Source organism: Salvelinus alpinus, chromosome 23, assembly GCF_045679555.1.
Source record: "Salvelinus alpinus chromosome 23, SLU_Salpinus.1, whole genome shotgun sequence".
NCBI classification, from domain to species: Eukaryota; Metazoa; Chordata; class Actinopteri; order Salmoniformes; family Salmonidae; genus Salvelinus; species Salvelinus alpinus.
Window position 1 is genome coordinate 43,595,832 of NC_092108.1, and position 25,142 is coordinate 43,620,973.

Below are 25,142 nucleotides of genomic sequence, written 5' to 3' on the forward strand. Positions count from 1 at the left end.
TTAGATCTAGTAAAAGATAATAAAAATAAAAAAACATGCGTTTTCACCATTCATTTTTTTCATCATCTTTAAAATGCAAGAGAAAGGCCATAATATAATATTGCAGTTTAGGCGCAATTTAGATTTTGCAAAGCAGTATGTGCGCAAAGTTTCAGATTGATCCAGTGAAGCATTGCAATTGTGGACAATATTTTGTATCAAGTCTGCCCAAATGTGCCGAATTGGTCAATTGATACATTTAAGTACTATAGAGAACATACAAAAATGATATGGTAATGCAAAATTTAAGTTTACACACTCCCAGAATGTCATACTGTACATGATGGATCATTAGCTTATACACTGTAATGATTTTCGTCGTCTGAAGAAGAGTAGTCGGACCAAAGCGCAGCGTGATAAGTGTTCATGCTTTTTTATTAGAACAGAACACTATAACAAAATAACAAGATAAAAAATGAAACCGAAACAGTCCTCTAAGGTGCAAAACACTAAACAGAAAATAACTACCCACAAAACACATGTGGGAAAAAGCTGCCTAAGTATGATTCTCAATCAGAGACAACGATAGACAGCTGCCTCTGATTGAGAACCACACCCGGCCAAACACAAAGAAATACAAAACATAGAAAATGAACATAGAATGCCCACCCAAATCACACCCTGACCAAACCAAAATAGAGACATAAAAAGCTCTCTACGGTCAGGGCGTGACATACACTAACTTTTACACATCTAGATGGCCAGGCGGGGTGGGTGTGGAGCCAAAGACCGCAGGGGTTCAAACTGTAGAACCCAGTTCCTACATTTGAATATAAAAAGGGATTTTATCAAACAGAACTATGCTACATTTTATCTCTGGGACCCTCAGGATGACAAATCAGAGCAAGATTACTGAATGTAAGTACATTATTTACCTTCAGAGGTGAATGTATCAAACCAGTTGGCGTGATAAAGGGTTTGTTGTTGTGCATTCTCCTCAAACAATAGCATGGTATTATTTTCACTGTAATAGCTACTGTAAATTGAACAGTGCAGTTAGATTAACAAGAATTTAAGCTTACCACCCATACATAACATGTCTATGTCCTGGAAAGTTTGCTGTTACTTACAACGTCATGCTAATCACATTAGCGCACGTTAGTTCAACCATCCCGGTATAGGGACATCGATCCCGTAGAGGTTGAACTGCCTGTTATTTTGTCAGGATACATAATGCAGTATATCTGGATGATTTAAGTAAAGTGTTACTGTCAGGTTATTGACAGCCAAGCCTGTCAAGATCACGGCGGGGAAATGAGGACATCCAGAGTGCGTTAAAGCACTGCCTAGACTCCATTGATTGGGAAATATTCAAGCAGGACAATGCCAACATCACCAACTACAAACAAAAGGCAACTAATGCAGCAGACAAGCTCCTACATTCGCAAGGAACCAGGACAAGAGCCCACATCCACAAATAACCAGGACAATGGCCCTTATATGGACATGTGTGCCTTTCCATATCATGTCCAATCAATTGAATTTACCACAGGTGGACTAGTTTGTAAATGCAATTCCTCAAAATGTTCTTAGGAACTTCGTAAATATCTTCTTATGTGCCATTGACATTAGTGACTTGCTTGAAACCAGTAAATACGCCTGTGACAGGGATGATCAGATTTGGTTATTTCATTATTTTTCACACATTATAGCCATCAGACTAGCTATATCAAAATCCAAAATGGATAACCAAGAAAAGAGATTGAAGTGATGGTGGAGGAAATAGCAGCCATGAAGCATTATTTTCAAGAATCCCATTTCTTCTTAACTTTTTTCTTAGTAAGAAACTTAGGGGAAACCTTAAGAACATTTCCAATAACTTTATTGAGGAATAGCAACTTTGCTTAACTTTTTTCTTAAGTCTATAGTTTAGGGAAAAAGGGCAGTTAAGAATACATTTCTTCTTAAGAAGGTTTTGTGAATCCGGCCCTTGCTCAGGAGCGCTCAGGACCTCAGACTGAGACTGAGGTGAAGGTTCACTTTCCAACAGTACAACAACCCATATCACAAAGCCAAGACAACGCAGGAGTTGCTTCGGGAAAAGTCTCTGAATGTCCTTCAGTGGCCCAGCCAGAGCCCGGACTTGAACCCGAACGAACATCTCTAGAGAGACCTGAAAATACCTGTGTAGGGACGCTCCCCATCCAGTCTGACAGAGCTTGAGAGGATCTGCAGAGAAGAATGGGAGAAACTCCCCAAATACAGGTGTACCACGCTTGTAGCGTCATACCCAAGAAGACTTGAGGCTGTAATCGCTGCCAAAGGTGCTTCACAAAGTACTGAGTAAAGGGTCTGAATACTTCTGTAAATTTTTTTAACATTTGCAAATATTTCTAAAAACCTGTTTTTGCTTAGTTATTATCGGGTATTGTGTGTAGATTGATGAGGAAAAAAACTATGTAATCCACTTCTTCACTACGCTGTCTGTGTGGGTGGACCATTTCAGTTTGTCCATGATGTGTACGCCGAGGAACTTAAAATGTTCCACCTTCGCCACTGTTGTCCCGTCGATGTGGATGGGGGGGTGCTCCCTCTGCTGTTTCCTGAAGTCCACGATCATCTCCTTTGTTTTGTTGACGTTGAGTGAGAGGTTATTTTCCTGACACCACACTCTAAGGGCCCTCACCCCCTCCCTGTAGGCTATCTCATTGTTGTTGGTAATCAGGCCTGTAGTGTCCACTGTAGTGTCTATAGTGTCGTTTGTAACCACTGTAGTGTCGTCTGCAAACTTGATGATTGAGTTGGAAGCGTGCATGGCCACGCAGTCATGGGTGAACAGGGAGTACAGGAGAGGGCTGAGAACGCACCCTTGTGGGGCCCCAGTGTTGAGGATCAGTGGGGTGGAGATGTTGTTTCCAACCTTCACCACCTGGGGGCGGCCCATCAGAAATTCCAGGACCCAGTTGCACAGGGTGGGGTCGAGACCCAGGGTCGCAAGCTTAATGATGAGTTTGGAGGGTACTGTGGTGTTAAATGCTGAGCTGTAGTCAATGAACAGCATTCTTACATAGGTATTCCTCTTGTACATGATGGGATAGGGCAGTGTGCAGTGTGATGACGATTGCATTGACTGCGGACCTATTGGGGCGGTAAGCAACTTGGAGTGGGTCTAGGGTGACAGGTAGGGTGGAGGTGATATGGTCCTTGACTAGTCTCTCAAAGCACTTCATGATGACAGAAATTAGTGCAATGGGGCGATAGTCATTTAGTTCAGTTACCTTAGGTTTCTTGGGAACAGGAACAATGGTGGCCATCTTGAAGCATGTGGGGACAACAGACTGGGATAGGGATTGGTTGAATATGTCCGTCTGAGGTCGCGGCTAGGGATTAAAAGTTTAAAAGTTTTACTCATGTTGGTCACGGAGAAGGAGAGCCCACAGGCTTTGGTAGCGGGCCGTATCAGTGGCACTGTATTGTCCTCAAAGCGAGCAAAGAAGTTGTTTAATTTGTCTGGGAGCAAGACGTTGATGTCCGCGACAGGGCTGGTTTTCTTTTTGTAATCCGTGATTGACTGTAGACCCTGCCACGTACGTCTCGTGTTCGAAAGCCGTTGAATTGCAACTCTACTTTTTATCTATACTGACACTTTGCTTGTTTGATTTTCTTGCGGAGGGAATATCTGCGCTGTTTGTATTCGGTCGTGTTTCCGGTCACCTTGCCATGATTAAAAGCGGTGGTTCGCACTTTCAGTTATGCGCGAATGCTGCCATCAATCCATGGTTTCTGGTTAGGGAAGGTTTTAATGGTCACAGAGGGTACGACATCTCCGATGCACTTGCAAATAAACTCGCTCACCGAGTCAGCGTATACGTCAATGTTATTGTCTGAGGCTATCCGGAACATATTCCAGTCCACGTGATCGAAGCAATCTTGAAGCTTGGAATCCGATTGGTCAGACCAGCATTGTATTGACCTGAGCACGGGCGCTTCCTGTTTTAGTTTCTGTCTATAGGCTGGGAGCAACAAAATGGAGTCATGGTCAGATTTGCCGAAGGCAGGGCGGGGGAGGGCTTTGTATGCATCACGGAAGTTTGAGTAGCAATGATCCAGAACGCTACCATTTCTTGTTGCGCATTCGATATGCTGATAGAATTTAGGAAGTATGGTTCTTAGGTTAGCTTTGTTAAATTCTCCAGCTACAATAAATTCAGTCTCAGGATGTATGGTTTCCAGTTTACATAGAGTCCAGTAAAGCTCTTTCAGGGCCGATGAGGGATCTGCTTGGGCGGGATATACACGGCTGTGACTATAATCGAAGAGAATTCTAGGTAGGGTGAACAAAAGGACTTGAGTTCCTGTATGTTGTTGTGATTACACCATGAGTCGTTAATCATAAGGCATACACCCCCGCCCTTCTTCTTACCAGAGAGATGTTTGTTTCTGTCGGCGCGATGCGTGAAGAAACCCGGATGGCTGTACCGACTCTGACAACATATCCCGAGTGAGCCATGTTTCCTTGAAACAGAGACGGTTACAATCTCTGACGTCTCTCTGGAAGGCAACTCGTGCCCTAATTTTGTCCACCTTGTTATCTAGAGATTGGACATTGGCGAGTAATATGCTCGGAAGCGGTGTATGGTGTGCTCGCCTTCTGAGTCTGACCAGTAGGCCGCTCTATCTGCCTCTCCTGCGGCAACCACGTTGTTTTGGGTCGACCTCTGGGATAAGATCGCATGTCCATGGTGGAGGTTCGAACAAAGGGTCCGCTTCGGGAAAAACGTATTCCTGGTCGTAATGATGGTAAGTTGACATCGCTTTTATATCCAATAGTTCTTCCCGGCTGTATGTAATAACACTTGAGATTTTCTGGGCAAACAATGTAAGAAATAATACAGTGAAAAACAAAACTGCATAGTTTTCTGAGGACCTGAAGCGAGGCGACCATCTCTGTCGGTGCCATCTTTCTTATCAACTGTGTGTGTATTTTTGTGTGAGAGTTCGTAGTTGGTGAAATGTGTAGGACATTTTCTCTTCGCCCCGTGGCAACATGTGTAGAATTTAAGGAAACTCTAAAACTTATATTTTTACTCTCCGCTGTCAAGTGAAGTGCCGCTAAAATGTTTGGCTCGCTAGTGCTCTGACAGCATGTGTGGGTATGCAGACCCGCGATCCACCGTGGCCACTCATTTTTTGTGGCCCCCACCCCATCAGTGTTGCCTATCACTGATCTAAAAGCGAAACCAAATTCCAATGGAAAATGTAAATGCACGATTTTTGGTTTAGTTTTCACCTTAATGTGTTATCACTGCACTTTTAACCATTTAAAAGCACAACAAAGCTCAAATGGGTATACAATGTGAGGTATTTTGAATATTTGTACAACAACTTTATATTTTGTCACTGTGTTTCATCTAATAGCACAACCAAATGACCTGGATTGCAGTTGAGATTACATTGAAGTATATGGTGCAAGGGATCAGTGCCGTTGCAGATTATTCTAACGTTTGTGAAGATTTCCATAGACCTGCAACCTTTGCATGCTATCTTGAACATGCATGCTTCCTATGACAAAATGTGGCCATGATGTGTTATTCATTTTAAGGTTGAATAAATACTGTTACATTAGTTTGTAAGATAGCCTTAACTATAGGCTATTTACTGTATTACAATGGTAATATTGAGTTTGGTTGACAACACAACCAAATATCAACATTTAAAGGAGTTCCATCTGAGCCACTGGTTTCATCCTATTCTTGAAATTGTATTTTTGGCTGAGATGGAGAAGTGGATCCAACATATAGTTTGTTAACTTGTTAACTGGCTATTTACTGTATTGCAAAAGTGATAATGACTATTGTTTTGTTGTCAATGCAACCAAATGTCAACATTTGAAGGAGATGTACAGTATCTTCTGCTTGGATAGTTCCATCTGTGCCACTCAGTCTGTCTTTAATCCTAGTTTGTCGACAAATGAATAGTTGATATGTTGGATTCACATCTCCATTTCAACCAAACATCTAAGTTAAAGTTTCAAATTTGAAATGCACTTTAAATACAGTTTGATTTCATTTAGTCCTATTCTTTAACTTAGATTTTTGGTTGAGATGAAGAAGTGAATCCAAAAATGGTATTATTAACTTGTAAATTCCCTTTGAAATCAACCAAAACATGAAACAGTAGAGATTTCTCAACAACCCTTCTCACAATTGCACATCGGTAGTAAGTAGTCAGTGGCAAATATCTAAACAGGGCTTGGTTAAAACCCTAGATGGGACCAAAATTATAGTTGTAGATAGATCAACTCTCCAGTAGGAGTTGCAGCCCAGCCTATTGTTTTTTTCTTCTAGTGGATAGTATGTTGAAGATCTGAAGTTGTTTCAATGGTACAAATTCAACATATTTTATATAAGGTTTGTCTATGTTGAAAATGGACTACTATGATGACAATCCTGTGGTAGAAATTTCACAAAACAACAGTTTGTTCGAATCCAATGTATTTTCCACATCACAATAAATTGAGAAATTACGTTGAAACAATGTTGATTCAACCAGTTTGTGCCCAGTGGGATGGTGGTTTCTGGGAACATGGAGGGGAAATGGATTCTTGTGAGTTTGACGAAAACAAGATGGACACCTGCCTCCTGGACTGCCCCACTTCCTGTGCCTTTTGGTTACTTTGATTTGTTTGTTAGTGTCATTTTAAATTGCATGGTTCGTAAATGTTCCTGGGCCATGAGAAAGGCCACTGCTGAAAAGGGAAACGTGTAAACCATTACTTATTATTTATTAAATGGTGAAACTAGTCCCTTGTTTCCTACTTCTGCCTGCTCAACCCAGATCCAAAAGAACCTGTCATATTTCCACCTCGTGACATTACCCTTTCAGTAAAGGTCGTGGGAAGCGTCTTAACAAACAAATGCAGTCAAATATTAGGATATTTAAAAAGTGCTTTGAAGGTTTGAAGCATTTACATTTCATTTACATTAATGTGTTTTTATTAAATGTTTAATTTATCTGTTCGAATTTGGAAACCATGTGCCATTTTATAAATACATCTATAGAAATATTTTACAAATGTCCAGTGTAACAACAGCATTTTTTACATTCAGTAATTTCTTCACAAAATCAATTCTCCAAAATGTTATTTTTCAAAGCTTACATCACAAACATGCCTCATTGTGTTAAAGTAAACAAAATTACCCATTCTAAAATTGTTGTGGTTTTCAAAAAGTCAACTTTAGTAGATTATCTTATCAAATGCCTTATAAAAATAACTCAACTGATGACCTGCAGATTATGTGCAACTGCAGATACCTTCTCATACAGTCACAGCCCTGACTGTTTAGATCCTACATAGTAAACATCCCCGGAACTTTGACACAGAAAGTCCCTAACAATAACATGCCATGCAAGGTAATCCCCTGACACCACCATGTCTCTGTCGTAGAAATAGAATCGACATTATATTTCTATGATCTCTTTAGTCCCCTTCTATGTGACGTATGTTCCTCTTTCAAGTGAATGTACATAGACTAAACACAAATGTTAGCAAGGCTTGCCAGCACAGTCACTTCTGTCTGTTCCTCCCAGCATTCCCTTAGGCCTCGTACATCTGTACCCAGTATAATTCACACTCGGAAGCATCTTCTTATGAATCCTGTTTGTAGAAGCTCCCTGGCTGTGAAACATTGCAGTCCATTGTTGGAAGCCTCCGTTCAGTTTCTATCATCGGTATTCATTCACATCTTCGTGTAGTCCGATGCAGAGTCCAATAGGGTCCGGTAGATGTTGGATCTGAGGAACCTGGGGTAGGAGTCTTTCTCCATCAGGCTGTACACAATCCTCTGGGCCTCGTCGAAGCAAACTGTGGAGGGCGTCTTCACATTCTGCCCGATGAGATCTCTGGTCTTGTGGTCAATGTTGATCTGGAGAGATTTAGAGGGAATTGATGAGACTTAGTGGATACAAGAAGTAGATGTGCTCATACAAAGCAAATGTGGCCATAAAAAGTAGATGCATACGTGATCAAAGATCTACATGTTTTTGTGAAGTATTATACTATGTTTGTACAACTTGCCTCTTTTGGAGCCTCAGCTTCAATGTATGTCTTGTAGATCTTCTTGGCCCTGGAGGACAGCCTGAAGGAGGACTTAATCTTCTTGTAGTCTTCACAGATCAGCCAGAATTCAATGTTCTCATCGCTGAACTCTGATTTCAGAAAGGCCTGAAATGTTGCCATGCCGTCTAAAAGGGGCACGAGAAGACACACTTAGCTAGGCTTTAAAACCTGCAAACCTACGAAAATTGACATATGATCATCATATCTTCAACGGTTCAACCTCCATTTGTATGTTTAAACATTGTTTTGGAGAACACGAAATGCTTACATTTTGATGTGAGAAGTCTCTCCAAAGACTGGGACCACAGGATAATTTCCTCAGTACTAAGTCTGTAAAGGACAGGAGGACAGTTATTTTTTAGATCAATACACTGGATGTTAATGTGGGTCCTGATAGGAAAGGCTCATGGACATGGAGAGTCTATCCTTAGGCTATTTACCGTTCAGTGTTAGGGGCATGGGAAGATCTGCGTTGTAGTCGGGACCTCAAGTCGCATCCCCTGAAACAAAGTAAATAGGTAAATACACAAGCATACACACAAAACGTGCACATGCACAGAAAACCTCAAAGATATCTTGCTCCTACGTGCAAAGGCAACCAGCAACACACTTTAGTGTTTCTAAAGAACAATTGTTTTTAAGAATCTGCAATAGTGCCGAATGACCAACAAACCAATAAATCAATGTGGAATGTAAGCAATACTTTATCAGCGAATACTCACTTTGTCTGCTTTCTTCTGTTGTCCTCCATGTCAATGTTGAGTGGATGCAGTTCCCTTGATGGTGATGTGACTAAGATAAGCATGTTTGGGGGAACACGATCATTGGGTTCTTTGTATGTATTACTCAGTGTTGGAGTTCTCTGCTAGCTGTCAAATTGTGTCTGTTTTGACGGTCCTCCAAACACCCTCCTTTATACGAGCGATGGCTACTGTGATGTTAGTGTGTGTGGCGTCACCCGTTTCGTTGGCCTCTAACCGCAGAAATAGAGGAAGTAGGGGATGACGCTAGCTTGTTCACACCAGTGCAATGCAACTGACTGACTGTGCATTCAGAAACCTGCACAGGTCATTGCCTACCGATATTAAGGCCAGGGTATGCAAATGTAACGTGGAAAATTAAACAACCGATAAGCAAATTTTTTACCTTCACTCTGTGGGCTCAAGTAAAGAACAAGGACCTTTGTTTAATTTTTCAAACACATTTGTCAGGTGGAAGTGATACTTTCATTAGGTTTTTTGCTTTCATGTCCCATGATAGTGGAACTGCTGCTGTTTTGTTTTTTTACCAATATAAACTCTTGCCTTTTCACAAGTATAACCCTAATAAATGTATCTGGAGTTTTTGGCAGAAGAAGAGAACAATTGAAATAGGTCAAACCATGCAGCAGAAGAATTTACCGGATTCGTCAGTGAAAATCCCACTGTCCACCTTTTAGTCTCAATTCTCCTTAGTGCACTTCACCTTACTGAATGACATCAGTAGTGGCCTCTGACATTTATTTTTCCGTCCCAGAGAACCAATCATATATAGTATGTTAGATAGACGGACAGATCGGGGCCAGATCACAATAGATACAAAGAAGATTTTGTCTTGACTAGACATATCGTTAGTTTATTCCCATCAAAATGGCAGCTCTTTATCTGATGACAACTAAGCAGACAGAACTAGCAGTCACAGTGTTGCTTACAGTTAACGTCACCATGAAAAACCAGTCAGGGTAGACGTAAAACGGTCACATGGGTATGAGAACTTGGTCACATGGGTATGAGATCTCATGCACGGGCTGACCTGCAGCATATAACATACTACTTCCAATACAGTCCTCAGGAATACATCGTTTCTTGCTATACGTTATGACATACATTATTTTAAATGAATAGATCCTATTAACATTGTATATCCATATTTAAATCAATATTCTATTTGAAAATTCATCAAAGCAATGCATTTTTCAACTGCGTGGGTGGGCATGCGTGTGCACTTGTGTCACTTTTTGAAACAAACCACATCTACTTCCACTTCCTCTTTCCTTAGCAGCCAACTGAAATGTGTTATATAATGACCTGATGACTAAAAACAAAACAAAATACATGAAATATCCCAGAAATGAAATATATGGGAGTCAGTGCATTCGACATGAGGTTGGTAGACGGTGAATTTCACTGACAGGATTGGCATATTAACATATTGACTATATATATTTTGTAAATCTTTTGGGAAAAATAACACAAACACATTTTCGTAGTGTTGTACACCTAACATACCTCCTAACTGCAGACCACGCAGAGCCTGCAGGGTCGTTACTGTAATGAGTACGATGGGAGACAGAGTGCTGGTTTCAAGCGCAGGGCGCAACAGGTGTTTATTAGTAAAGGACCACAGGAGAAGGCAGGTAGCTGGGTCCTGGGGCAGGCAGAAGGTCATACACAGGGACTCCAACAAGGTAACAGTACAGTCAGGGAAAAGGCTAATAACGTAGTCTGGGAGATCAGGCAAGAGATTGATGACAGGAAATCTGATAGGCAAAAGTACAGGCAGGGATTAGGCAAAAAATAATAATATTGAGCATTGTTAGTGAGGACTACTATGGAACTAACCAGCGCTCTGACTAGACTGTGTATCAACACAAACAATACCTCACAATGATGGGGTGCAAAGAACTGAACTAAATAGTGTGTGTAAATGACATACAGGTGTGTGAACAGGTGATCAGACTTCAGGTGATTGGGATCTGGAGAGTGAGCTGCGTTCAGGGAATCTATGTGTTTGAGAGTGTGAGCTGGAAAGTGAGCAGTGTTCAGGGGATCTACTGTATGTGTTTGAGAGTGCGAGATGGAAGCAGACGTTACAGTTACACCACAAAAAAGCACAAGAAAGTGGATTTCGACACCCACCATCTCAGATTGTTCTGAAATTGTTTCTGCTGTTAGAAACAGATAGGATTAGCATTCCTGCAGCAATACTTTGTTGAAATATAATTTGATCTCTGGAAATGTAAGCTGATTGATTGCATCCAAATTGGCCATTTTAATTTATAGGATTCATATAATATTGAATAAATATAGTACCTAAAATCATATTTGAACCAAACGTTTTTCTAACAATGAGTTAGACATCAGGAATCCAAACGAATGGACAAAAGCCAACCACGGACCCACACCCCATACCAATCCCACCCCGACAAGTATACACTGAGCATACAAAACATTAAGAACGCCTGCTCTCTGGCTTCTGACTCATCTTCACACAGTTGATTGAAGTGCCGATCCTGCTACTGACGCTGGGCCTCAAGTGTCTCCAGGTATGAGGCCTCGGTCTCCCTCATGAAGTTCATGTAACGAGTTTCCTCCTCCTCTTCATCCGAAGAGGAGCAGGGATTTGACCAAAACGCAGCGTTGTGAAATGACATGATATTTAAACAAGACGAAAAACGAACTATACTTGATAATAAACAAAATAACAAAACGATGTAGACAGACCTGGACGTAAGAACTTACAATACAACGAAGAACGCACGAACAGGAAAAATGACTACACAAACGAACGAACGAACAAACCGAAACAGTCCCGTGTGGCGCAACATACACAGACACAGGAGACAACCACCCACAACAAACAATGTGAAACCACCTACCTTAATATGGCTCTCAATCAGAGGAAACGTAAACCACCTGCCTCTAATTGAGAACCATATCAGGTCACCCATAAACCAACATAGAAACACATAACATAGACTGCCCACCCAAACTCACGCCCTGACCGACTAACACATACAAAAATAACAGAAAACAGGTCAGGAACGTGACATAACCCCCCCCCCTCAAGGTGCGTACACCGGACGCACCACCAAAAGTCTAGGGGAGGGTCTGGGTGGGCATCTGACCACGGGGGTGGCTCAGGCTCTGGGCGAGGTCCCCACCCCACCATCGTCAATCCCAGCTTACGTATCCCCCTCCGAATGACCACCCTCCTATTCCACCCACTTAATTTAAAGGGTAACATCGAGATAAGGGGCAGCACCGGGACAAGGGGTAGCACCGGGATAAGGTCGCTCAGGACAGAGAGGTAGCTCAGGACAGAGAGGTAGGTCAGGATAGAGAGGTAGCTCAGGATAGAGAGGTAGCTCAGGATAGAGAGGTAGCTCAGGATAGAGAGGTAGCTCAGGATAGAGGGGCAACTCCGGACTGAAGGGCAGCTCCGGACAGAGAGACAGCTCTGGACTGAGGGGCAGTTCTGGATTAATGGCAGCTCCGGGCTGAGGGGCTGCTCATGGCTGGCTGACGGCTCTGGACGCTCATGGCTGGCTGACGGCTCTGGACGCTCATGGCTGGCTGACGGCTCTGGACGCTCATGGCTGGCTGACGGCTCTGGACGCTCATGGCTGGCTGACGGCTCTGGACGCTCATGGCTGGCTGACGGCTCTGGACGCTCATGGCTGGCTGACGGCTCTGGATGCTCAGATGGCACTGGGCAGACGGATGGCTCAGATGGCGCTGGGTAGACGGATGGCTCAGATGGCGCTGGGTAGACGGATGGCTCAGATGGCACTGGGCAGACGGATGGCTCAGATGGCACTGGGCAGACGGATGGCTCAGATGGCACTGGGCAGACGGATGGCTCTGGCCGGATGAGGCGCACTGTAGGCCTGGTGCGTGGTGCCGGAACTGGAGGCACCGGGCTGGAGACACGCACCATAGGGAGAGTGCGTGGAGGAGGAACAGGGCTCTGGAAACGCACTGGAAGCCTGGTGCGTGGAGTAGGCACTGGTGGTACTGGGCTGGGGCGGGAAGGTGGCGCCGGATATACCGGACCGTGCAGGCGTACTGGCTCCCTTGAGCACCGAGCCTGCCCAACCTTACCTGGTTGAATGCTCCCCGTCGCCCGACCAGTGCGGGGAGGTGGAATAACCCGCACTGGGCTATGTAGGCGAACCGGGGACACCATGCGTAAGGCTGGTGCCATGTATGCCGGCCCGAGGAGACGCACTGGAGACCAGACGCGTTGAGCCGGCTTCATGACACCTGGCTCAATGCCCAATCTAGCCCTACCAGTGCGGGGAGGTGGAATAACCCGCACCGGGCTATGAACACGTACAGGAGACACCGTGCGCTCTACTGCGTAACACTGTGTCTGCCCGTACTCCCGCTCTCCACGGTTAGCCTGGGAAGTGGGCGCAGGTCTCCTACCTGCCCTCGGCCCACCACCTCTTAGCCCCCCCCCAAGAAATTTTTGGGGTTTCTTCACGGGCTTCCGTGCTAGCCGCATACCTTCATATCTCCGGTTCCTTTCTCCGGTTGCCTCTGCTCTCCTCACTGCCTCCAGCTGTTCCCATGGGAGGCGATCCCTTCCACCCAGGATCTCCTCCCATGTGTAGCAACCCTTGCCGTTCAACACGTCCTCCCATGTCCATTCCTGTTTAGTAGGCCACTGCTTGAAATCACGCTGCTTGGTCCTGGTTTGGTGGGTGGTTCTGTAACGAGTTTCCTCCTCCTCTTCATCCGAAGAGGAGGAGCAGGGATTTGACCAAAACGCAGCGTTGTGAAATGACATGATATTTATTTAAACAAGACGAAAAACGAACTATACTTGATAATAAACTAAATAACAAAACGATGTAGACAGACCTGGACGTAAGAACTTACAATACAACGAAGAACGCACGAACAGGAAAAATGACTACAAACAAACAAACAAACAAACAAACAAACAAACAAACAAACAAACAAACAAACAAACAAACAAACAAACAAACAAACAAACAAACAAACAAACACACACACACACACACACACACACACACACACACACACACACACACACACACACACACACACACACACACACACACACACACACACACACACACACACACACACACACACACACACACACACACACACACACACAAACAAACAAACAAACAAACAAACAAACCGAAACAGTCCCGTGTGGCGCAACATACACAGACATAGGAGACAACCACCCACAACAAACAATGTGAAACCACCTACCTTAATATGGCTCTCAATCAGAGGAAACGTAAACCACCTGCCTCTAATTGAGAACCATATCAGGTCACCCATAAACCAACATAGAAACACATAACATAGACTGCCCACCCAAACTCACGCCCTGACTGACTAACACATACAAAAATAACAGAAAACAGGTCAGGAACGTGACAGTTCAGGTATTCACTGGTTGTGCTCGCAGTGTTTCCTCTTCCCTGGGAAAATATATAGGCAAAAGTAATGAAATGTACAGTACAGGAATTATAAGGTACAGACTTCATAGCAAACCTGAAGGCAACCGGTGTGAGTGCAGTTTTGTTCTCCAACCATGTATTATCTCATCAAATGTATGACATCTTATCCAGCAAAGGTCAGTATGCGACCAATCAGATTTACCAAGCAGATACACCAAAGACGCAAATAATAATTGTCTTGGGTCTCCTTGAATAATGTTTAGGAACATAACCCTGTCATGACAAAAGCCCTCTGTAGATGAGCTTGCCCTGTTGAAGACAGCTAAATTGTGTGATAAGGTCAAGTGAACATGACAATCAATTGATATTGAACTGTTTCCAAACCGAGAATGGAATCAGGGTGTCTGTGGGTGCTGGGCTCTGAGGTTGTGGCTTCACCATTAGAGCATGCATCTTTCTCTGGGTCTGTAGGTTCAGGAATGTCCTCTGAAAAGAAATGCTTGCTCATTTATTTAGAATTCAATACAGAAATATCTAATATACATAAGTATTCACACCCCTGAATCAATACTTTGTGGAAGCACCTTTGGCAGCGATTACAGCTGTGAGTCTTTCTGGGTAAGTCTGTAAAAGCTTTACACACCTGGATTTTGCAACATTTGCCCAGTATTCTTTTCAAAATTCTTCAAGCTCTGTCAAATTGGTTGTTGATCATTGTTAGACAACTATTTTCAGGCCTTGCCATAGATTTTCAAGTAGATTAAAGTAAAAACTGTAATTCGGACACTCAGGAACATTCACTGTCTTCTTTGTAAGCAACTCCAGTGTAGATTTGGCCTTGTATTTTAGGTTATTGTCCTGCTGAAAGGTGAATTCATATCCCAGTGTCTGGTGGAAAGGTTTTCCTCTAGGATTTTGCCTGTGTTTAGCTCCATTACATTTATTTTTTATCCTGAATACTCCCCAGCCCTTAAGGATTACAAGCATACCCATAACATGATGCAGCTATGACTATGCTTGAAAATATGGAGAGTGTTACTCAGTAATGTGTTTTATTGGATTTTCCCCAAACATAATACTTTGTATTCAGGACAAAAAGTTAATTGCTTTGCCACATTTTTTGCAGTATTACTTTATTGCCTTGTTGCAAACAGGATGCATGTTTTGGAATATTTTTATTCTGTACAAGCTTCCTTTTCACTCTGTCATTTAGGTTAGTATTATGGAGTAACTATAATGTTGTTGATCCATTCTCAGTTTTCTCCTATCACAGCCATTAAATATTGGTCTCATGGTGAAATCCCTGAGTGGTTTGCTTCTTCTCTGGCAAATGAGTTAGGAAGGACGCCTGTATCTTTGTAGTGACTGGGTGTATTGATACAAATTGTAATTCATAACTTCATTATGCTCAAAGGGATATTCAATGTCTGCTTTTTTATTTTTTACCCATCTACCCTTCTACCCTGCCCTTCTTTGCGAGGCATTGAAAAACATTCCTGGTCTTTGTGGTTTAATCTTTGTTTGAAATGCACTGCTCGACTGAGGGACCTTACAGTATGTGTGGGGTACAGAGCTGAGGTAGTTATTCAAAAATGATGTTAAACAGTATTATTGCACACAGTCCATGCAACTTATTATGTGACTTGTTATGCACATTTTTACTCCTGAACTTATTTAGGCTTGGGGTTGAATATTTATTGACTCAAGACATTTCAGCTTACTTTTTATTTTATTTACATAATTCCACTTTGACATTATGGGATAATGTCATTTTGGGATATTTTCCCACAAAATGTGGAAAAAGTCAAGGGGTGTGAATACTTTCTGAAAGCACTGTCAGTATGTTTGTTTGTATAATGTAAGGTCGGATGCTCCGGCTAACGTCAAACATGTAGCTATGTTCCCGGCATTGGCCTTCCATGGATGTTTATATGACAAGTTATCGACCTCGGTTTACGTCTCTCGCAGTGCTCACTCTGACATGCTACAGCTAGCTACGCTGAAGACATTGGTAGCTAGCTAGATAGTAATTTAGCTAAAACAATATATTACCTTGCTGATCATTGCTGCTCGGCGTCATGGCTTCAAATGTCGCTGTCGGTGATGTCGAATCCAGCGTCCTCCGACTAGACATGCCTGGTCTGCATCCAGTACAACGTCAGTGGTGTTGAACCACTGGCGTGTTCTGATCCACTTTTATTGTCAATAGAAAGAAATGGTCAAAAGCGCCAATAGAGAACTGATACTGTATACTGGGTTGGGATTGGTGTGGGGGGGGTCTGTGGTTGGCTTTTGACCATTTCTTTGGATTTTTCACGAGTCATGTCTTACTCATTGTTAGAAAAAAGTTTGTTGGAAATTGGATGTCAGGTACTTTATTTATTGAATATTATATGAATCTTATCAATTTAAATGGCCAATTTTTGGTGGAATGAATTATCTTAATTTCTCAGAGATCAAATTTATATTTCAACAAGATAATGTTGCATAAATGCTAATCTTATCTGTTTCTAGCTACAGAAACACTTCCAGAACAATCTGAGATATTTGTGTGCTTGCTCAAGCTGTCTAAATGTATTTTTATGGTCGTGGGAGAAGTTTCAATTGTTTGAGCCCAGTGTAGAATTCAAGCCGAACAGAAGATAAAGCAGTTGTAAGAAGACATTGGAGACTTTCTATGATACCAGATGTACTATATTTCGGGCAACATGCCCTCTCTGTCTACCTAGGCTTACTTTGCATGCCTTCACCATGGTTACGTAAGGTATGCAAAGTTACATCCATCAGGCCAAGGTTCAGTAATGCACCTTTTGGCCCTACGCACAATGAACAAGCATTGTCAGTGCATCTAAACACCGTGGTTTAAATGCTTCCATTGGATGAGTGTTGATCATATGAAATGGGTATTCTCAGTGTATACAATCTTGTTCATTACTGCATTTCTCTTTGCACTTCAAAGATGTTGAGCACGCCACAAGCTCTCCACGTTCTCCAAAAGTCTTTTTGCTGCTCCTGCTGCTCTGTACTGTTCCGTAGAGGTTAAGGTTAAGGTTAAGGTTTGGGATAAACATCACGTTTAGGTGCTCATTCCAAATTGTTATGGTAAGGGGCCGTGGCGGTTCTAGCTTGTATGGCTCCCTGGGCGAACCCCCCCCTTCAGACTCCCCGCCCCCCCAAAAATAACACCATTCTGCACCAACTGTCATTTTTATTCAGACATTTGGAACAACACAAATAAATAATCATAACATTTAAAATGATATAAATATAAAAATATCTACAAAAATAAGACTCATAAATATCAAAAAGAAGTAGCAAAGACAAATGGAAACAAATTTGTGTTGATTTGGCACTCGAGCATCAATACATTACCCTTCCACCAACACTGTCAACCAAGAGTCAAGACTAAACCAATTCACCTGGTGGTGTGCAGACTGGTTTTATATTATTCTTAACGATTTCGCACAAACCAGACAAAAATGCAACAATATGTCTGTGAAACTATATATTCACATGAATTGTCGTTTATTTGGTAACATTTCGTAATGTGACTGATTTTACTAATTGTATTAGTACTGTAAAAAGTTAGAGGTGTGTTATTTGAAAGATTCCCCAACTCCCCCTACCTCGGGCTTCCAGTGGGGAGACCTTGAGGTCAACCTACCCCCGCCCCCTCCCCATCTCATACTTCTGAGTGGGAGACCTTCCCAGGCAGTAACCTGCCTAGCTCACAAACTAGAATCAGGGCGCCCACTCTGACAAGGTTAATTTACCCACATTCCCACACAGTGACATGATATCATTGACCTGACGTGCAAATTAGCGAAAGAAGACCGATCCCTCAAATGTGACCATTCCAAATGTCGCCTGTACCTAAATTTGCCACTGGTACGGGTTAAGGTTTGAGATATGGTTAAAACCAAAAATAAATGTCCATGGCTGGGATTGAACACAAAAACTTCTGATCAAGAGTCATGGGATTACACCAATCAACAACAAAACCCAAACCTACTTGATGGTAATAGTGCAAGTTGTCTGCCTTGATATGGTTGTATAGGCTAAGTCATGACTGTCAACATGAAACCTGTGCAGCTTCTGTTTTATCCAGAATTCCCCAACTGGGGGCCCGCGGGTGGTTTTATTTGGCCCCCCAGGTTTTCTGACCAAGAAAAAATATTTATATTTGAGTGTGTAATTTTCATTGTTGGACATAAAAGACTGTAAAGACACCAGGAAATCAGCGCTAAGTGATTTTAATTTAAGAAATCTGTTCAAGGTATTCCCACACATAATAAAGAGACACGTGATCGTATACAAATGTAACCAAGGTTTGAAATTATTATGTTTTAATCAAACATTATATCTGTTTGGGCTTCTTGCGGTCAATTTGCAGTCTACAAATTATTTTTACTTTGTTCCGGCCCCCCAACCGCCACTAATATATACATACAATTTACTGTAGGACATTTTAATCATTTAGCAGGCACTTATCCAGAGTCAGTTACAGCAGAATGTAGGTTTAAGTGCTTTGCTCAAGGTCACATCGACATATTTTTCACCTAGTCAGCTCAGGGATTCGAATCATTGTGACTTTTCAGTTACTGGCCTAACACTCTCAACTGCTAGGCTGGCCTAACCACTAGGCTACCTGCCACCCAAGTTCTGGTGCAGGGCCAGTTTAATTTGTTTACAAAACGAGAACGAGAACATAAGTCAATGTGTGAGCTTTGCTGCCACCTGGAGTTGGAGAGCTGTACACACTTCAGGGACCACACCCTCTGTTCCAACACCCTTCTAACCCTTCTCCTTAAAGTGTTCAGAATTGCTTTTTTGAAAAATCGGATTGATGCCAGCATGGGCTAGAGGGAGTTTCCATCATATTTCTGGTACCATTCATATTTATCCATGGATGGGGAGTGAACATGTGCACTCTTCGGGGAAGCGGGAAGTTAATCGGATCGCATCATAGTCAATCAAAACAATCAGGGGATGTTTTGCATCGAATTCAAAATGATAGCACGGACACACCCTGACCGCACTACGCACAATTTATATGAGAGAAAAATTGCTGTTGATTGAATGTTTTCTTCAAAAGAGATATCTGATTTTAAATACATACAGTTGAAGTCGGAAGTTTACATACACTTAGGTTGGAGTCATTAAAACCCATTTTTCAACCACTCACACAAACCTATAGTTTTGGCAAGTCGGTTAGGACATCTACTTTGTGCATGACACAAGTCATTTTTCCAACAATTGTTTACAGACAGATTATTTCACTTATAATTCACTGTATCACAATTCCAGTGGGTCAGAAGTTTACATACAGTAAGATGACTGTGCCTTTAAACAGCTTGGAAAATTCCAGAAAATTATGTCATGGCTTTAGAAGCTTCTGATAGGCTAATTAACATCATTTGAGTCAATTGGAGATGTGCCTTTGGATGTATTTCAAGGCCTACCTTCAAACTCAGTGCCTTTTTGCTTGACATCATGGGAAAATCTAAAGAAATCAGACCTCAGAAAAATAATTGTAGACCTCCACAAGTCTGGTTCATCCTTGGGAGCAATTTCCAAACGCCTGAAGGTACCACGTTCATCTGTACAAACAATAGTAAGCAAGTCTAAACACCATGGGACCACGCAGCCTTCATACCACTCAGAAAGGAGACGTGTTCTGTCTCCTAGAGATGAACGTACTTTGATGCGAAAAGTGCAAATCAATCCCAGAACAACAGCAAAGGACCTTGTGAAGATGCTGGAGGAAACAGGTACAAAAGTATCTATATCCACAGTAAAACGAGTCCTATATCGACATAACCTGAAAGGCCGCTCAGCTCCAAAACCGCCATATAAAAGCCAGACTACGGTTTGCAAGTGCACATGGGGACAAAGATCGTAGTTTTGGAGAAATGTCCTCTGGTCTGATGAAACAAAAATATAACTGTTTGGCCATAATGACCATCGTTATGTTTGGAGGAAAAAGGGGGAGGCTTGCAGGCCGAAGAACACCATCCCAACCATGAAGCACGGGGGTGGCAGCATCATGTTGTGGGGGTGTTTTGCTGCAGGAGGGGCTGGTGCACTTCACAAAATAGATGGCATCATGAGGGAAGGAAAATTATGTGGATATATTGAAGCAACATCTCAAGACATCAGTCAGGAAGTTTAAGCTTCGTCGCAAATGGGTCTTCCAAATGGATAATGACCCCAAGCATACTTCCAAAGTTGTGGCAAAATGGCTTAAGGACAACAAAGTCAAGGTATTGGAGTGGCCATCACAAAGCCCTGACCTCATTCCTATAGAAAATGTGTGGGCAGAACTGAAAAGCGTGTGTGAGCAAGGAGGCCTACAAACCTGACTCAGTTACACCAGCTCTGTCAGGAGGAATGGGCTAAAATTCACCCAACTTATTGTGGGAAGCTTGTGGAAGGCTACCTGAAACGTCTGACCCAAGTTAAACAATGTAAAGGCAATGCTACCAAATACTCATTGAGTGTATGTGAACTTCTGACCCAAAGGGAATGTGATGAAAGAAATAAAAGCTGAAATAGATCATACTCTCTACTATTATTCTGACATTTCACATTCTTAAAATAAAGTGGTGATCCTAACTGACCTAGGACAGGGAATTTTTACTAGGATTAAATGTCAGGAATTGTGAAAAACTGAGTTTAAATGTATTTGGCTATGGTGTATGTAAACTTCCGACTTCAACTATACACATAAACAGACCAAATAAACAAATGACAATAGAGATTTCAGATCATTCTCATTCATCACCTGACTGTCAAAGTTTTCCACCACATGTTATCCACCATTCACAAAAATTGCCCTCTCTTTGTCTCCCTGAATATCTGGGAACTTAAAAGGTTAGAATGCATACAACTTTGAATTGCAGTAGCCAGTGCACCTGTAAAAAGCAGGCACATAACAGTTGCATTTAGCATCTGGCTTTCCCCAAAATATCCACACAGAACAAGGACAGGAGCTTGGCAACTCATTTGCATAGTTTTTTATTTCAAATTTGATGCTTGATTCATTCAGATCATTTTAATTTCAATTTGAGACAGTATCTGATTACATACAGAAGTGATAATACTATTGATACAAATTAAGAACTTATTCGTCATCTAATTTATAGTCAAAGGGGCAACATTTTGGCATTTTACTCTCTACAAATAACTTAGTTAAATACAACCAACATTGCACACATTATACTATATACATTCATTGAGGATGGAATCAACCCATTAAATGTAGTCACCGGTTAAAGAAAAGATATCTCTGATATTGTTTGGACATGGATTGCAATGACATGGTAAGCATAAGTAGATGAAAGAGGCGAAAGAATGTGTTTCTCAACTTCTGGGTTGTTCTCGACCAGTTCCTGGTTAAATGGTTAGCTGACAGCCATTTAGTCAGTTCTCAGGTGCTAGTTTTAAGGAACGGTACAATCCATTTCCACGTGCATTGCTACATTTAAACACAGTCTAGCCAGGATATTCTGGACGTTGCTAAACTAAACCATAGGTAACAACATCCTAGGTAAGTCGAAAATAAGGTAAAAAAGAAATAAAACCATCCCTTTAATCAAAGTGGTCCTCCATGGATAGAGGGACTATAGCTTGCCAGTGTCTGGTACATAGAATGTTGAGAAACACTTAGAGCGTTTGTTATTCAAGAGAGTCACCTTGCATCTGCTCTCCTCAGCAAATCCTGGTAGATGTCTGACTTGAGGAATCGTGGGTAACAATCCCTGGCCATCAGACTGTAGATCAACTTCTGTGCCGCGTCAAAGGAAGTCAGGCTCGGCTGGGAGATGTTCTTGGTGATATTTTCTCTGGTCCCACAATCAATGTTGATCTTCAACCAAGATATAAGCCCAGTAAATACATTTTTTCCCCCCCAGACACATTTCTACATCTTATGTCCACTGAATGTAAAAAGGCAGACAAAGGTATAAACAGGTCTAGATCCAACCAGGTCCTTATTAATTCATTTGTTTGTTCTGAGTTATGAAATTCACCCGATTTGTGAACAGGGGTTGTATGTGTCGAGTGTATCAGAGTAGGGATGCTGATCTAGGATCAGACATCTCTTGTCCATATAATCTTTTTCATTATGATGTTAAAGGCTAAACTGATCAGCCTAGATCAGCACTCCTACTCTGAGAAGCGTGATACATACGGCCCCTGGTAGCTACTTACCTGTCTGGGTGCTTCACATTCCACAAACTCAGAGTAGATCCTGTTTGCAGAGGAGATCATCCCTGGAAGAGACTTGATCTTCTTGTAGTCCTCACAGGCCAGCCAAAACAGGATATTCTCCTCACTATACTCTGACTTCAGGAATTGTCGGAAAGCTGCCTGCCCAGCTGGACATATGGAAAAATAAGAAAAGAAGGGAAGTCTATGTTTGTTATTGTAAGAAAGTATATGAGCGCGAGTTCTGTCGCAAGAGAAAGGCAGTAATCCTAACTTGATACATTTTAGTTACTTGTAACAGACAATCGTAATTTGCCTGTGATTTTCTAAATCACACCCCGAGGATGGCATAATCAGCTTAGCACTGTTGGCTATGCCTTCTAGACAGGCTGTATAGTAACATTTAACATTTAAGTCATTTAGCAGACGCTCTTATCCAGAGCGACTTAAAACGATAGAGACGTTGTCCTTACATTTACTACACAGGAGTTTGTCCACAGACTCTCCCCAAGTCTCAGCCTCTTCAAGTGGGTCCTTGAGAAAGCAACAGAATCTACCCTTGAAAAGAGCGTTCAGATCCATCACTAGCGCAGTAATCAGTGATTTTCAAAACACAATATCAAATCTGCCTCACACCTGGAAAGAAATTAGATGAATTACGGTCCATCAATGGTTTTGCATTTCAAAAATATGTTTTATAGTCCAGTGAAAAGATCTTTAAAAAATTCAAATGACCTGTTATCCAATACATCATATTAACTTAAATGCAAAATGCACATAGTAGACTCCTCATTCTTGTAATAAGTTGTAACTTGTATTGAAACATAGCGTCATTCGTCTACAGAATCAGTGATAAAGGAACTCACTTTATTGCCATGGCAGCGTTGTCTGTCTGGGAGAGAGAAAATTGTTCCTGCCAATGTGAGGCTAAGATTTTGATTGTTTCGAGGTGAGGGAGTTAAGTTGCAGGGAACGATCTAAACCAGGCTCCCTCCATGAATGGAACACATGCAAATCAGTATGCAAAGTGATGTTTGGAGAGAGGGTATCCTTCCTTCCAATGCCTCTCTGACCTCTCAGAGAGTATACACCTGGTGTTTCAAGGAGTGGCCCTCATGTCTTCTATGATATCCTGTCAATCATAGATATGAAGATGAAAGACAGAGTATATAATCCTAATATAACCCTAAAGTCAAAAGAGTGTACCACGGTACACCATTGTACATTTACCATGGTAAATGACGTCACCATCGACGAATGGCACTTTTGAAGAATTCGAAACAACTAGTACTACTTGGTAACAAATGGTGCCCAGTAGAGCTTGTTTCAAGTGATTATTAGAATGTTATAGCTTGTTATATGTTCTTACTCTGTAATTACCATTTCACCAGATCATTTCTCAGTGGATAAATACTCTACAGTAAAACCAAAATCTCTTTCAGATAGTCTTTCATAGTCAGTAACAGAAACATAAGATAAACACTCATGGCCATGTGCTATAGTATCACAACAAAATAGTCACCTAAAATACACAATACACATATCGAAGTACGTCTTTTTATACTTTTGAAGTACAGGTATGTGTATTTATGTTTTTTCGAACAGCCTAAAAAGCTACACATGGAATATATCATCAGCTATTGTATTGTAACAAAATAGTCAACTACAGCATCAACACAAATTGAAGTATTTGTGAAGGCTTTTGAAATACAGGTATCTGTATTTATGCTTTTGAACAGCCTAAGAAGTGACAGATGGGAAATGAAATGAGGTCAAATGAGTGAGGTAAAATGCAAAATAGAAAATGAAAGGTAAACAGATGATGAAGTGCTGATGAAGCACCTCGATGGGAGGCTGACCATAAACAAATAGAGCATGAAGGGAATCCCGCATCCTGGTATTACGCTGGATTTGCATATCTGTTGTGGAATATCTTCCACATGAATTACAATGACAATCAACAATGACACATCAACAATAATATTCTATGCTATGCTCTGTGCATGATGCGCATGATATCTTCAGTCATTCTCTCTTATGTCTGTCTGTCACGGCTGTTGAAGGAACTGGACCAAGGTGCAGCATAGTCGGCGTACATTTTTCCTTTTATTAAATAAAAATGACGCCGAACAAAACGATAAACACTACAAAAACAAACCGTGAAGCTAAATGGCTGTGTGCCCTAAACAAAGTCAACTTCCCACAAAAACAGGTGGAAAAAAGGGCTACCTGAGTATGGTTCTCAATCAGAGACAACGATAGACAGCTGCCTCTGATTTGAGAATCACACCCGGCCAAACACAAAGAAATAGAAAACATAGAAATAAAGATACTAGAATGCCCACCCTAGTCACACCCTGGCCTAACCAAAATAGAGAATAATAGCCTCTCTATGGCCAGGGCATGACACTGTCAAATCTAACCCTGCCCTAAAGCACATAATATGTTTAGACCTTGTAAACTCTATTTTGACTTGTGTGAAAGTTTGAGTGATATCCGAGTGTTAGGAATACTGGCCTTTGTGAATAAAGTACTAAAAGTACAATATGGTCCATGTTTGCTTGAAAAGGGCTACATACATAAGATATTGTACTGGTTATATTTCCCTTCTCTGATCCTTTTATGGTA

General features: G+C 41.8%; 2 protein-coding genes across 2 annotated transcripts; both read right to left on the reverse strand.

Moving 5' to 3' along the window:
- Positions 1-6,951: 6,951 nt before the first annotated feature.
- Positions 6,952-9,033, reverse strand: LOC139551097 (regulator of G-protein signaling 21-like). The gene is made up of 5 exons (XM_071362492.1): positions 8,821-9,033; positions 8,539-8,598; positions 8,367-8,428; positions 8,057-8,223; positions 6,952-7,904 (listed from the first exon to the last, which is right to left on the reverse strand). Exons 1-5 carry the CDS (start codon positions 8,901-8,903, stop codon positions 7,719-7,721), a joined length of 558 nt encoding a protein of 185 aa, XP_071218593.1. The 5' UTR covers positions 8,904-9,033; the 3' UTR covers positions 6,952-7,718.
- A 12,274-nt stretch (positions 9,034-21,307) lies between these two features.
- Positions 21,308-23,404, reverse strand: LOC139551352 (regulator of G-protein signaling 21-like). Its single transcript, XM_071362844.1, has 3 exons — positions 22,988-23,404; positions 22,518-22,684; positions 21,308-22,173 (listed from the first exon to the last, which is right to left on the reverse strand). The coding sequence occupies exons 1-3, from the start codon at positions 23,094-23,096 to the stop codon at positions 21,997-21,999; spliced, it is 453 nt and encodes a 150-aa protein (XP_071218945.1). The 5' UTR covers positions 23,097-23,404; the 3' UTR covers positions 21,308-21,996.
- Between the last annotated feature and the right edge of the window lie 1,738 nt (positions 23,405-25,142).

What these genes read in the sequence shown, in the direction of transcription:
- LOC139551352 (XM_071362844.1), bottom strand. Translation starts at nt 23,096, where the DNA reads ATGGATCTGAACGCTCTTTTCAAGGGTAGATTCTGTTGCTTTCTCAAG. An exon ending in CAAACTCCTGTGTAGTAAAT is followed by an intron (nt 22,685 to 22,987) that starts GTAAGGACAACG and finishes CCATATGTCCAG; the next exon opens with CTGGGCAGGCAGCTTTCCGA. An exon ending in AATGTGAAGCACCCAGACAG is followed by an intron (nt 22,174 to 22,517) that starts GTAAGTAGCTAC and finishes TCTTGGTTGAAG; the next exon opens with ATCAACATTGATTGTGGGAC.
- LOC139551097 (XM_071362492.1), bottom strand. Translation starts at nt 8,903, where the DNA reads ATGCTTATCTTAGTCACATCACCATCAAGGGAACTGCATCCACTCAAC. An exon ending in AACAGAAGAAAGCAGACAAA is followed by an intron (nt 8,599 to 8,820) that starts GTGAGTATTCGC and finishes ACTTTGTTTCAG; the next exon opens with GGGATGCGACTTGAGGTCCC. An exon ending in CATGCCCCTAACACTGAACG is followed by an intron (nt 8,429 to 8,538) that starts GTAAATAGCCTA and finishes TGTCCTTTACAG; the next exon opens with ACTTAGTACTGAGGAAATTA.